Raw genomic sequence first — 14,991 nt, 5'->3', positions numbered from 1 at the left:
GGCCGCGCGCAAGCTAGATCGGATGCTAAGGGATCAGTATTTTCAAGCTCGCCTACAGTCGGCCGGAAAGGATGGACGGAAGCTCTGGAATACGATAAACGTGGTGACTGGACGAGCGAAAAGTTCAAGCCCACCACAAGTACCTGTTGGAATCCTCTCCCGAACTTTTGGCGAAGTTGTACATGACCCTGGACGACCAGACGCGCTGTGCGCCAACGCACCAGCCGAACGTGAAGCACCAGCATTCACGGAATTTGCGCCTGTTTCGACGGAGGACATTACGGCCCTTCTACAGTCCGTTGACGCGTCAAAAGCAACTGGACATGATGACTTGCCGGGTATTGTCCTTAGAAACTCGGCATCAATACTGGCTCCCTCGCTCAGCATCATTTTCAATACTTCGTTATGTCAGGGGTGTGTTCCCCGTCAGTTTAAAATTGCTAATGTGTCGCCGCTATTCAAAGGTGGCGGCCTTGACCCTTGTCAGCCTACTGCGTATCGACCTATTTCTCTACTACCAGTCGTTTCTCGCCTCCTCGAGAAGATCGTCAAAGCTCAGCTTACATCCTTTCTGACCAATCACAGTATTCTCCCTGACTCGCAGTTCGCGTACAGGAAGAACCACAGTACGGAGGACGCTCTTGTGCTAGCTGTCAATCGCTGGCTGAAAGCGAAGTATGAGCGCAAACTCACAGGTGTGATATTCGTGGATATGTCGAAGGCTTTCGACTGTGTCAAACACACCATCTTGGCACAGGAGCTATCCGACATTGGGGTCAGCGGTACTGTCCAGCTATGGTTCACTAGTTACCTGAGTGAGCGGCTTCAACGCGTAGTCGTGGGCGCAAATTGCTCGGAATACGTCGCATGCAGTCGAGGGGTGCCGCAAGGATCCGTCCTCGGCCCCCTCCTGTTCACACTATACATCCGTAACCTTCGATGCTGCTTGCCCAGCAGGTCACAAACCAGGAATTTGCAGACGACATTGCAATTGAAGCCTCGGGCAGTTGCGAACAAGTGTGCTCTTCCATCACTGGCCTGTCGCAGTGGTTGGAGGACCGCGGACTAATGCTGAACCGAAGGAAAACGCAAGCTCTGTTGATTACCCCAAGAGGCCCAGCCCCTGACACAGATAACATTCGAATTCGCTGTGGGAATGCAGCCCTTGCAGTTGTGGAACAAGCGCGGTACCTGGGCGTAATGGTAAATGGGCAGCGCTCCTGGGAGCCTCACGTCATTCACACAATCCAGCAGGTGCGGAAGTCAGTAGGTGCGCTGTGGCGGAGCCGCCGAAGCCTCACCCTGCCGTCAAAGATCCTGTTTTACAGGTCGATGATCCAGGTTAGGTTGTCTTACGCTTCCAACGCCTTTTATCCGTCACTTCAAATTGGCAACATGGAGCCCCTCACACGTCTAACGAAGTGCGCTATCCGCGGCTTCTTCGGTCTGCCACCGTGGTCGCGCACGAGCCCGATCTTTGAACAGCTCCGCCTCACCACCCTGGAGGACGGACATGTTTAACATTAAGCTCCTCATCTTTGTCCGTCGTTGAATGTTCTCCCGAGCTAGCTCCCTCTTCACCAGCTTCTTCGTGAGAGTTACTGGTGACCGCACTCGGGGAGCAGCACATCACCTCGTTCGAGTACCATTTTGGCCCGGTCCTGCGGGTCGAGCGACCATGCAGTTCATCGGCGCAGTCCTGTGGAACCAGCTCCCGCCTGATTTCCGTTCCGAGCCCAGCCACCTTCAGTTCTGTGCCCTGCTAAAAGCGCATCATGGCTCAGTTTAAATAGTAAACGTGTTTTGCAATATATGTATGAAGCTATTTTGTATATAGTATGTTCCCATTCCGTTTTTGCTTTGGTGTAGCCCTGAGGTTGATTGCTTATTTATTTCTACCCTTCCTCTCTCCATACTTCTGTCCCCCCCCTCTCTCTCATTCCTTCTGTCGTCCACATGTATCAAAGGAGGCGAAATCGCCTGTTTGTGGTGCGACGTTAAAATAAACTTCTACAACAACAACAAGGTAGAGAAAATGAAAATAAATTTCAATCTACAGTAATCCGAAATATCCACTGACTGCGGAAAACGTACCGCTCCAATAACTCCTTCTTTTTCAAGACAGATACGCACCCTCATTCAGCGGAAACTGTTCAGTTCCTTCACAGACCATTCTTTATTTGACAGCTCCTCCACGGGTTCCACAGCCATCGATGGCAAACCACTCGATACTCTCTCCTCCATCTCCAAAATGGAAAAATACAGTGTTTCACCATGCTCAACAACTGGTACTCTGCACAAAATCGAAGAGGATGCCCCGTCTCGGATCACGTGACCGTTATTGTGCAAAGGGTCTATTATCATGATTATGCGCGCATGAAAACAGTCAGTGCGAAAGTCATGAATCAGGGAATAGTAAAATAACGTGGTTGGCAATCACCCACTCTCTTAACATTGGCCGGTGTTTCCACCGAGTCTTGAGATGTTGTAATAAATATAAATATAAAAATACCGATATTTTTCTGCTTCCTGGCTAGGAATAGGCCTGAATATTATGAACATGTGACCATGTACATACCGTATTTCAGCAAATAGTAGGCCGGTCTACTATTTTTTCAAATTCGTCCTAACCCGGCCTTATACCGTATTATCTCTAATATAAGCACAGTCTCCAATAATAGCACGTCTCCAGTAATAGAACACCTTGGGCGGCATTAAAAAAAAAGTGCTCAGTCTCCCTTTCTGCATTTGTCACAAGCACCAAGTCATTCCTAGGGTTCCCAGTAAAAAGGCAACGCCTGTTGGGAGTTCCCTAGTAAAATAATAAATTCTACTACTACTACTACTACTACTACTACTACTACTACTACTACTACTACTACTACTACTACTACTACTACTACTACTACTACTACTACTACTACTACTACTACTACTACTACTACTACTACTACTACTACTACTACTACTACTACTACTACTACTACTACTACTACTACTACTACTACTACTACTACTACTACTACTACTACTACTACTACTACTACTACTACTACTACTACTACTACTACTACTACTACTACTACTACTACTACTACTACTACTACTACTACTACTACTACTACTACTACTACTACTACTACTACTACTACTACTACTACTACTACTACTACTACTACTACTACTACTACTACTACTACTACTACTACTACTACTACTACTACTACTACTACTACTACTACTACTACTACTACTACTACTACTACTACTACTACTACTACTACTACTACTACTACTACTACTACTACTACTACTACTACTACTACTACTACTACTACTACTACTACTACTACTACTACTACTACTACTACTACTACTACTACTACTACTACTACCACTACCACTACTACTACTACTACTACTACTACTACTACTACTACTACTACTACTACTACTACTACTACTACTACTACTACTACTACTACTACTACTACTACTACTACTACTACTACTACTACTACTACTACTACTACTACTACTACTACTACTACTACTACTACTACTACTACTTGACACAATCTTTATTAGGAAACTTGAAATGGAGATGTGAAACACAAATACAGCCATGTAGATGGAGCAGCAATGCAATACAATGTCCAAAAACTCAAGAATTCATTATCATGGGGCAATGTTGGGCAAATGTCTGTCAGGTACTATCACGCTCAGGCTGCCCGCAACCTGCACATCGTCGTGAAATTCATCCTGTTGCGGCGGTATGACGATCTTGAACCCCGCAAACAGGTGACTGCCCATCGCATAAGGCAGACTGACAGCTTACAACGGAGCTGACCCATGATAACCGATACGTGTAGGTCGACGTTCTTCTCAGCAATCAGGCATGCCAGTGTCTTCAGTGCCATTGAGCATTCTCTGCCAATCATGCCCGAGGTAGAAAAAACTAGCGGTGTAAACGTACCTCTGTCAACTGCTGTCACCCGCTCTCCGTACTGGCGCTTCTTCATCCGTTCATGCGTTCGGAGCTGGCTGATGACTTCCTGACGCGACAGCAAGCTTGCCTTTGGGTGTGTAACCCGGATGTCGAAAAAGGCATCTTGCTGTCTCGTCCAGAAGCCACAAGCCCGGATGTCCAGGCGGGCACCTGCCGAGCGGTTGGCTGTCCTCCCTTGGAGCCGCTCACCATCATATGGTAGTAGAGGCGGTTCCACCTCCACATCCCGGACCGCCTCACGCATCACGTCAGCCAACAAGTCCCGGATCTCATTGTGGCGTGCCATGGGGTAGCCCCCTGCCGGACACATCATCGCATGGTCTATTGTGTTTGCAGCACCACATACACAAGTCAGGGGGAGTCCGTCAGGCTGCAGGCCGTAGCGGATGCAGAACGCATCTCGGAAATCCGATTTGTTCAGCACCATCTGCATTTGGGACGATGGTTCCGCCGTTACCCAAGATGATACGCCCTTTTCCGCGGCATTCTCCACCAACAGCGCCTGTGTTGCTGTCAAATCCGGGCGCAATTCGCTAACGAGACCCGTGGCTTGGGCAGCTTTCTCTCTGCGAATACGCCCGGCCTCCTGCTGTAACAGTTTTCCCCTGTTCTCTATAACTTTACACTCCCTCGCACCTCATGCGTCTTACGCCTGTCTATTAGCACCTTCATTGGCGCCATTGCCACATGTATACTATCACATTTTGCATATAACTGGTCGAGGCACGCTCAACCAGGCTCTCTTACTTTTCAAGTTTGATTAAACCTGTTACACTGGTAGCAGAGGATGGTTCCTACTCTGCTTTTGGCAGGTGTTCTGGTCGCTCTGCTTACGCTCCTCGTACTCGTCGTTCGGCTGATAAACGATATCAAGACCGCTCAGCGCGTTAGCCAAGGAAACCGAACGATACATCCGAACTCGGAACCGTGGGAGCCAACACCCCGCCTTACGAAAGAGCCGCCTGTGTTTGGAGGAGATTCCGCTACATTCAAAGAATGGACGTTTGCAATGGACATGGCCCTACGGTCGTTGGCGCTCCCAAATGCGGCACAGAGGGTCGACTACGCGGCAGGATTTTTGACTGGAAACGCTCGTCTTTGGTTGATAGCGGCATTGGAAGCTAACCAAGTGTTTTCCGACTGGCCTGCTCTGAAAGCGGCACTTGGCGATGTGTACGGACCACGGCACAACGAGGAAACATCGCGTATGGGACTAATTTCCGCAGCGCAGCGCGGGTCGCTGGACGCATACATTGCTGCTTTCACTCGCCTCAGCCTGCAAGTGCCGGAAATCGACCACCACACCAGAGCGCTGCTGTTCGTCAGGGGTCTAGTGCCGCACATCCAGCGACAGGTCATGCGTGAGCATCCACGTACCCTGGAGCAAGCTGTCATGGCAGCAAACACCGTGGAGCAGTCGTCGGGGCCACCGGCGTCGGGGCCACCAGCCAGTAGAGAGTCGCGTTCCGTGCCCAGCTTCCGTGGTCAGACTCGGGGCCTCCGCAAGCTGACGGACCAAGAGCGTGTCCAACTGCGAGCAATGGGACACTGCTTTGCTTGCAGGAAGCCAGGCCACCTCGCTAAAGACTGTACTGAGGGTGGACAGCGCTACCCAAACGCTGGTCGCCAGTAAGAAAGGGGGTGCGCTTACTGGCGACGACCCAAGCACCCACGCCGGTACCAGTCGCTAACCGGTTCGGAGCTCTGGAGGTTGAAGACGTTGCTCTCCAGGAACCTACGGAGCCGGAGACACCCATAGCTGTAGGAAATTGTCCAGTTGCAGAAAGGTGTCATGTCAGCAACGTCAGCGTCGGCAATGAACCTGAACACGACCTACTGCGCATACAGGGAAAGATCGGCGGTCGCCGTGCAGTGATGCTGATAGATTCCGGTTCGACGCATGACTTCATTGCAGACAGTTTTGTTCGAAAGCATCATCTTGACACGGATGCCAGCTCAGCAGTGCTGAGCGTAACATTGGCGGACGGCTCGACCAGCGAGGTCCCGCAGATTTCCACACGCACGCTAAGGGTGACAGTCGGGGGCTTCAGTGAGGAACAGCACTTTACTGTGTATCCCCTGACTCGCTACGACGCTATTCTTGGCAAGCCGTGGCTTACAAGGAACAACCCCAGCATCAACTTCCGTACGAACGAAGTTCACTTGGACGGTGAGCCCTTTGTTGCCAAATTGCCTTCAGCTAACCCGCCGACAGCCGACCGGCCATCTGTGGAAAGCATGTTTATCAGTGGCCGACAAGCTCGTCATGCCCTGAGGAGTGGAGCCGAGGGGTTTCTTGCATGGGTCACTGCTGCAAACGAGGAGAATCGTTCCGGGCCACAACTCCAGGAATCAGAGCACCAAGACATCCAGAACCTGCTCAAGAGGTACCAGGATTTATTTCCAGACGAGCTGCCGAATGAGCTTCCACCGAAGAGACCAGTCGACCATGAAATCCAGATAGAAGATGGAGCCAGACCACCGTCTCGACCCGCCTACCGCCTGCCGAAACCAGAGATGGACGAGCTCCAGTCACAGCTGTCAGAATTACTTGAGAAGGGATTCATTGAGCCAAGTAAGTCGCCATACGGTGCACCTGTGTTTTTTGTGAAAAAGTCGGATGGTACTCTGAGAATGGTGTGCGATTGGCGAGAATTGAATAGAATTACGATCAAAAACAAAGCTTGTCTTCCTAATATTGATGACTTATTCGACACGATCCAGGGCAGTGCATATTTCTCCAAGTTGGACTTGCGGTCGGGGTACAATCAAATCAGAATTCAAGACTCGGATGTTTCTAAGACGGCCATTAATACGCCGTTCGGCCACTTCCAATTTAGAGTCATGGGATTCGGGCTGACTAATGCCCCGGCCACCTTTCAGTCACTCATGAACTCTATTCTGCAACCGCATCTCCGAAAATTCGTTGTAGTATTCTTGGATGACATTCTAGTTTTCAGCAAGACCTGGGAAGATCATCAGCATCATCTTCAAACAGTTCTAGAAACACTTAGAAATAGTGAGCTGTATTGCAAACAGTCTAAATGCGAATTCGGCGTGAGAGAAGTTCTCTTCTTGGGGCATAAAATCAACGGCACATCAATTTCCCCTGATCCCAAGAAGATAAGTGCTGTGGAAACATGGCCAACTCCGTCGTCAGTAACTGATGTGAGGAAGTTTCTTGGCTTTGCAAACTATTTCCGAAGGTTCATAGATCGACACTCGACCATCTCTCGTCCATTAGAAGAAATCACCGGAAAAAATTCACGCTTTGAATGGAGCGCTGCTAGACAGAAGGCATTCGAGTCTCTAAAATCAGCATTACTCGAGGCGCCAGTGTTGCAACTGGCCGATGTTGAGAAAAGCTTCACGGTAGAAACTGACGCAAGTGACTTTGCCGTGGCGGGTGTGCTCCTGCAGCAGGGAGAAGATATGGATTTGCATCCCGTAGCCTATTGTAGTCGGAAACTGTCAGCTGCAGAACGCAACTATACTGCGGCCGAGAGGGAAACGTTGGCTGTGGTATTTGCATTAAAGTGCTGGAGAATCTATCTATTCCGCCACTTTGACCTGATGACTGATAATATGGGTGTTTTCTATTTACGAACCAAACCGACTCTCACCAAGCGTGAGGCAAGATGGGTAGAGTTTTTAGCTGACTATGACTTTACGGTCTTTCACAAACCAGGAAAGAAAAACATTGCCGACCCGCTTTCACGCCGTCCAGATCTGTTCAGTGATTCTGAAATAGGCGGGTCATCCTATCCTCCTAACATTCAGTTGAATGCCATAGAGCATACCCTAGAGATTAATCCAGACTTAGCGCAGTTAATTGTCAGCGGTTACAAGTGCGACAAGGATCTTGCTCCCATTATCAGGAGACTGAAAAATTCAAGCCATGACAATCTGCACGACCGTTACCTTCTAAATGAAACACCCGGTTATCTTTATCTCAGATCTTCACCACAGAACAGGTTATGCATTCCAAAGAGTAGCAAACTCCGACTCGCCCTGCTTCAAGAATACCATGACTGTGTGACTGCGGGGCATCCCGGTCGAGATCGCACCTATTTCAGACTCGCTAGATATTTCTATTGGCCCAGAATGGGACTGGATGTAAAGGCGTTTGTCAAGTCATGTGACGTCTGCCAACGAGTTAAAGGCGGCCAGCTAAAAACTGGTCTCTTGCAGAATTTACCAGTGCCCAGTCAGCCGTGGGCGGATATCTCGATGGATTTTATCATGGGTTTGCCTAGGACCGATACAGGTCATGATGCTATATATGTATTTGTAGACCGCTTGACAAAGTGTGTACATTTAGCACCTACTTCCTCTACTATTGACGCTAAAGGAAGTGCTGATCTGTATATTCAACATGTATTTCGACTTCATGGTTTGAGTTCTAGTATTGTATGTGATCGTGATCCAAGATTTACGGCAGCATTTTTTCAGGAATTGTTTGATCGCTTAAGAACGAAACTAGCATTTAGTACTGCCAATCACCCTCAGACAGATGGCCTAACTGAACGAGTAAACAGAATAGTAGAGGATGTGCTGAGGGCTTTTGTAAATCATAAACAAGATAACTGGGATATGCTCCTACCTCTCTGTGAGTTTTCTATCAACAGCGCTACTCAATCATCTACAGGAAACACACCGTTCTTCTTAAATTACGGTCTAAATCCCAGAGCGCCACCCGACTTCCTCAACCCTATTCAGGGAGGCAGAGATTCAGCTGATTGGTTGCAAGCAAGACAAGACGCGGTCAAGATCTCACAAGATGCGCTAGTGGCAGCTCAAGCTCGTCAGGCCTTCTATGCAGATCGGACAAGGGTCGAGGGAAAGCTGAAGGTGGGAGATTTGGTAATGGTCTACCGGGATTTCCTCCTGACTCCTGAAGCTCGGGACCGACCATCCCATAAATTACGCCCCAAGTGGTTTGGCCCCTTTCCTATAACCCATGTGGTCGGCCCGAATGCCTACAAGCTCAAGTTGCCTCATACCAGCCGCTGTCACCCGGTATTTAATGTGTCGGCACTCCGTGCCTACGAGAAGAGCGCTATTCCTAATAGGAGACAGCCTACGCCTCCGCCTATCACGGACCTTGATGGTCATGCCCGCTATGTGGTGGAGAACATTCTCAGTCACCGCCGCCGGCAGAATCAGCTTCAGTACCTAGTCAAGTGGCAAGGCTACTCTGATGCCACTTGGGAGCCTGAACATTATTTGTTGGATGAATCTGGTAATGACATTGTCCCACTTCAGAAGTACAAAACCTTGGCTTCTGCCCGCTGAGTTTTTCAGTTGAACTTCTAGTTTCACCTTACACATTTGTTGAGCTTATTACACTTTATTTGCATGGAGTTTCAGTCGTCTTATTGTGTTACTTCAGTGCGAAGCCTTTTTTCGTCTCGCACGTGTTTGCGCTTATTGTACTCTATTCCACTTGAGCATTTGGGTTATAAGCTCCTTCCTCTCCATAGGAGGGGGATGATGTAACAGTTTTCCCCTGTTCTCTATAACTTTACACTCCCTCGCACCTCATGCGTCTTACGCCTGTCTATTAGCACCTTCATTGGCGCCATTGCCACATGTATACTATCACATTTTGCATATAACTGGTCGAGGCACGCTCAACCAGGCTCTCTTACTTTTCAAGTTTGATTAAACCTGTTACACCTGCCGGCTGAGGGCTATTGCCTCGTTCAGCTGGTCTGTTTGAGTAGTTTCGTTGGTGCTTGTTGGATGTTCTGGTGGTCTTATGCAGGCCGCCACAGGAGCCACAATCTGTCTGGATGCAGAAAACTCTTTCTCGGCCTCCACCGAGGGCACAGGGATTGCCATGCCACCAAACCGCGCTGGTAGCGATAGCAACTTTCTCAGTGCCGACTCATCCGAACACGAATGGCCGCTGAGCGCTGGCAGCAGCTTGTCCGTAATGGCGGCGTCGAGACGGGCCAGAAGATGCGCAGGGCAAGATAGGACGCGCAAGTGGTACCGCCACTTGGACACGAGGCCCTTTACAAACACCTCGTACGCAGCATGTGGCTGAGTGGTGGCCACCTCCGCCAGGCGATCAACCTGCAGCGTCCACTTGTCGATCAAATCTGTGATATACTCCTCACAGAAGACCGTTGTACCGAGTGCGCCGCCAAGATAACGAGCACCCTCGGTCACAACACGAATGCCCGTGTCCCTGAAAAGCTGGAGTGCCAGGGCCGAATGCTGCTCCTTGACAATTAGTGTTGTCTTGTTCGCGTTAGGGTAGTACCCATACCCAGGGCCATGCTCCAGAATCCCATCCCAGTACTGCCTTAGATTGAGGAGCTGTCCGCCACCAGCATCGTCATCAGCATACCATAGCTGCACCACGTCGGGGCAGCACTCTGACAGCTTGTCTATCAATGGCATCATGGCGACCGCGTATATCGCCATGGCGAGAGGATCACCTTGGCAGGTACCCTCCTGACTCCTTATCTCTCCACCACCCGACACAAACAGGCGGCATGGACTGCTGTAGGTGTTCTTGAACACCTGCCCCAGGGCAGGGCAGACGAGTGGCACGTTGTGTAGGGCTGCTGTGCGGTTCATAGCGTTGAAAGCGTTGGTGGCATCGACCAAGAGCACACCCTCCACCTCCGGCGAGACAAGCATGTCGGTCATCGTATGCACGGCAGCTTCACACCCAGACGGAACACCAACACAGAGTTGACGAGGGGCTGTGGCGTGCATGGCGTCATACTGAATTATCTTCATCACAGCTTTGCCTATTAGTCTCCGGAAAACCTCCCCAACAGCGATAGGGCGCACCCCCGGTTGCTTGTCCAGTGGGATGACTACTACTACTACTACTACTACTACTACTACTACTACTACTACTACTACTACTACTACTACTACTACTACTACTACTACTACTACTACTACTACTACTACTACTACTACTACTACGAAAAAAACCCTGAAATGTGTGTGTCTGACATGAATTTGGCCATGGCAACATGCCTCTGAAATGAGGTTGAAATAATAATGGAACAGTCTCCAATAAAGGAACGTCTCCATTATAGGGGAAGTATACCCTAAAATCAAATTTTCACCAGTTGTAGTCTTCTTGGTGCTGAGTCGAATGGTCTTGGTCCGAGGAAGCTGAGACGCTCCCTTCCTACTTTAATCCCAATCGAACTCGCGCACTTCCACCGAAACTGGGTGACTGCGCCCTACTAGATGGGGATTTGTATGCAAAATGTCACTAAAAGCGCCATTTCGTTCTTATAAAAGCACGGATGACCGCGATTGGCCCATATGTTGTAGTCTTTTGGACGCTGAGTCGACTGGTTTTGGTCCGAAAAGGCTGCGATGCAGCGTTCCTCCTTTATTCCCAATCGAACATGGTTGAAGAAGCGGTCACGTGCTCCTGGGTGCCCAAATCACCTGGTCACCGCGCCAGCAGGCGACAACTTTCACACCAAGGTTCAACTCGAGTTCAACTCGAGTGACAGGACTGCACCCAAAAAAGGTCAAACAGGCTAGTAAGTTGTACCCTGCAGGCACGGTGACCAGGTGACTGGTGTACGCAGGAGCACGTGACCGCTTGTTCAACCATGTTCGATTGGGAATAAAGGAGGAACGCTGCATCGCAGCCTTTTCGGACCAAAACCAGTCGACTCAGCGTCGCGTTGTAGTAGGGCGCAGTCACCCAGTTTCGGTGGAGGTGCGCGAGTTCGATTGGGATTCAAGTAGGAAGGGAGCGTCGCAGCTTCCTCGGACCAAGACCATTCGACTCGGCACCCAGAAGACTACAACTGGTGAAAATTTGATTTTAGGGTATACTTCCCCTTTAATTTAATAGCACGGTCCTTTATTTTTCAACCCAGTTTGGCCCCGGTCTTCTATTTTTCGCCACACAGTTTTACCCCCGTTCTTCCATTTTCTTCTACACTGTTTGAGCATGGTCTTCTATTTTTTCCAACAGTTTGAGCATGGTCTTCTATGCGCAGCATGCGCGGTTGTAAGACTCATTTAGCAGGCCCGGTCTTCTAATCGGAGACGGTCTTGTATTTTTTCAATCGCCCCCTGCTCCGGCCTTGTATTCGAGGAAGGCGTTGTATACGAGGATGGTCTTTTATTTGCGGAAATACGGTATGTGTGACCCTATCTTTGGAAATAATTTTTTGTGGGAAATAAAATAAAATAAATCGCTCGCTCGCACCGATTTTCACAGGCTAATGACCTGAGAATCAACTTCATTTTTTACCATGGCCTAATTGCAGATATTATTTGAGTTTTATCCACTTCTATTTCTCATTATTCTATTGGTTTATCTGGATGCAATGAATGGGATTTTTCGGTCTTTGACCACTTTGTGGTGGGTCTGATCTATTCACCTTCCACCGTTTAGGAGCTGCATCTGCGCCTTGATCCAAGAGGGTGGTGCTGTTCCTACGGATGCGGAAACTCGGCCTATAGCAGAGTCTGACGCGAACTGTGATTTTGTGTCATTCTGTGGAATAGTGACACCACGTGCAATATCTATGGCTTTTCCCATCGAAAGGTATGTGAGTCGCAATATTCGGAGTTACGGATACGCCATACCGGTATTTGAAAGTTACGTGCAGTGCCCGGTCCTGGATTGCCCAGACACTGTAATCGAGGCATAACTGTACATGTACCATGTTTTCCTATCACACTCTCCAACAACAGACATGCTTGATAGTTCTGCTGTAGCAGGCTACAGATGAATTGAGCAAAAGCAATTCGATATAATCATCCGGAAATTGTCAATTCTCTACTTTTTTTGCAATAGGCAAGAGTTCTGTCGCAGCATTTTCAACAGCACTATCGGCACTGCAAGAACCGGAAGACCCACGCTCTCCAAACCAGAGGACGAACGGACACGCATTATTCTTGCTGCGCGACCATGAGCAGATAATTACTAACGCAGCGTAGGCAAAGTACACAATGCTCACGATGGAGAATGCCGTCGCGAAACCCACCTTTGCCACCAGGGCACTCATCAGCAAGGGACCAGCGCCGTACCCGAGACCAAGACTGAAGCAAGTCACACCGGAAATTGCCACTCTCAGGCTCCTTACACTACCTACCTTGGAGTTCTCCACTGACTCAGATAGACTGCAAAACGTGCCGATGGTCATGAAAATATGACCGACGCCAAACGGCACCATCGACAGGAACACAAGCCATAGTGAAGGTGCAGTGTGGAAGATAGGCGACGGACCAATTAGTAGACATGCAACACCGACCAAGGCTAATCCAATGATGACAGTCAGGGTTGCGTTGCAGCCACGATCAAGCACCCAACCGACTACCGGACTCAAAACAAATATCACAATGATCTGTGTGGAGATGGCTGCACCAATCACAGTAGCGCTGGAGCTGAACTCGTGTTTCATCTGCGGTCCGAGCAGTGCTTCGTTGCCGCTATACGCCATGTTGGAAAGCACCATAGCACCACACATCAGCCAAACCCACGGCAGTTTCATCAGCGTACTCACACTGCCATCGGCCGCCTCAGACGTCTCGCCATTGTTTCTCGTTGTGGTGCTGCCGTCAGCTGGTGCATTGCTGCCGCAAGGTCTGTCGCCACGCTTTGTCCGCTCCACGTCCACCATAACAAAGAATGCCGCGATGGCGCACACTCCCATGGTCAAGGAGAAAATCACGAACATGTACCGATATCCCACCAAATCGAAGAATGCTCCTCCCAGTAACGTTCCCAGCGCATGCGCACCCGACCAAGCGGCGTTGTTGAATGTGGTCACGACTGCCATTCGCGTGGGGAACAGTCGCATCAGATAGGCGGTAACAGTTACTCTCAGTGCTGCCTGCGCTGCACCTTGCATGAGCCGTACAGATATAGAGTATGTGATAAATACCCTCCAGTCTTGGATCGAATCCACGAACGCAAAGATCATGTGGGATGCTGAAAGCGTACCACAGCACAGCACAGTCAAGTAGCGACTGCCAATGTTCTCCAGATCATACGTTACTGCAGGGACAGATATGAGTCCCGTGATGTCCTTGGAACTGTACACTGCACCTACGGCACTATGATAGCCAGGACCTCCGTCAGGATTCTTGGACAGCGCCTCGCTTGTAAAGAACGGACCTAGACTCATTATGATCAACTGTGTAGCGGCGATAATTACCACGAACATCCCCAGTATCAGCTGTTTCCTGGTCGACGTCAAACCGGCCAGCGTGTCCTCCCCGACACGTGAGAGGGACGCAGTGTCACCAGTACCAGTCTCGCCACCAGCGATGGCACGTGTCGCTCCGGGTTGCTGGTCGTCATATTTGACGGAAGAGTTCGCCAGTAGCGGCGCTTCCGCACCACTCCGTGATGACGGAGTTTCGGGTCGTTTTTCCGCCATCGCGTGGTCGTCTTCTACTGGCTTCATTCCGTCGTCGAGTGTCGGCTAGCCGTCGTCGGTAAGCATTGCATCGGGAGACTGTCTCGAACTCAGCGTGGACAGTACCGCTCAAGAACTGAATGACATGACTTCTTTCAGTCAGACTACTGCCTGGAGTCCTGGACTGGGGTTACGGGGTAGCGCAGCCGCTACCCATATCAAGTATTTTAGTTGTAGGCTGTAGGCTCTACTACTGCAGTCTGACTAGGACTGCAGGACTAGCTCTGCGCTGATTTGCCTGGCGAGGAAACAACAACAAAAATACCACAGTACCGGTACCATACATAATGTAATTATAACAATCAATAAAATTAATCTGGAATCCGAATCAGTACGAGCTGGCACTTCACACATACCGTACTTGCTCAAGTAATAGTTGCTGGGGTACCCGGGTATTGCGCACTCTACAACGTTTTATTAGGCCACACTGAAGAAGGTGTGTGGTTCGACTAACATGGACATTTTTTTTACGGGCGGGCGGGCGGATTTTTTTTTTAAATATATTTTTAAGTACATGTAAATACACTGTACTGCCTTTAGACACCCAGTACA

At 49.5% G+C, this 14,991-nt stretch overlaps 1 protein-coding gene across 1 annotated transcript; it reads right to left on the bottom strand.

Annotated features, from left to right (window-relative positions):
- Positions 1-12,786: 12,786 nt before the first annotated feature.
- On the bottom strand, positions 12,787-14,400 carry LOC135821600 (MFS-type transporter SLC18B1-like). Its single transcript, XM_065334598.1, has one exon. It carries the CDS (start codon positions 14,398-14,400, stop codon positions 12,787-12,789), a length of 1,614 nt encoding a protein of 537 aa, XP_065190670.1.
- Between the last annotated feature and the right edge of the window lie 591 nt (positions 14,401-14,991).

The sequence above is a fragment of the Sycon ciliatum genome, chromosome 7 (assembly GCF_964019385.1).
Source record: "Sycon ciliatum chromosome 7, ocSycCili1.1, whole genome shotgun sequence".
Classification (NCBI taxonomy): domain Eukaryota; kingdom Metazoa; phylum Porifera; class Calcarea; order Leucosolenida; family Sycettidae; genus Sycon; species Sycon ciliatum.
The sequence above is the reverse complement of the archived record's forward strand: the minus strand, read 5'-3'. Positions and strand labels throughout refer to the sequence as shown.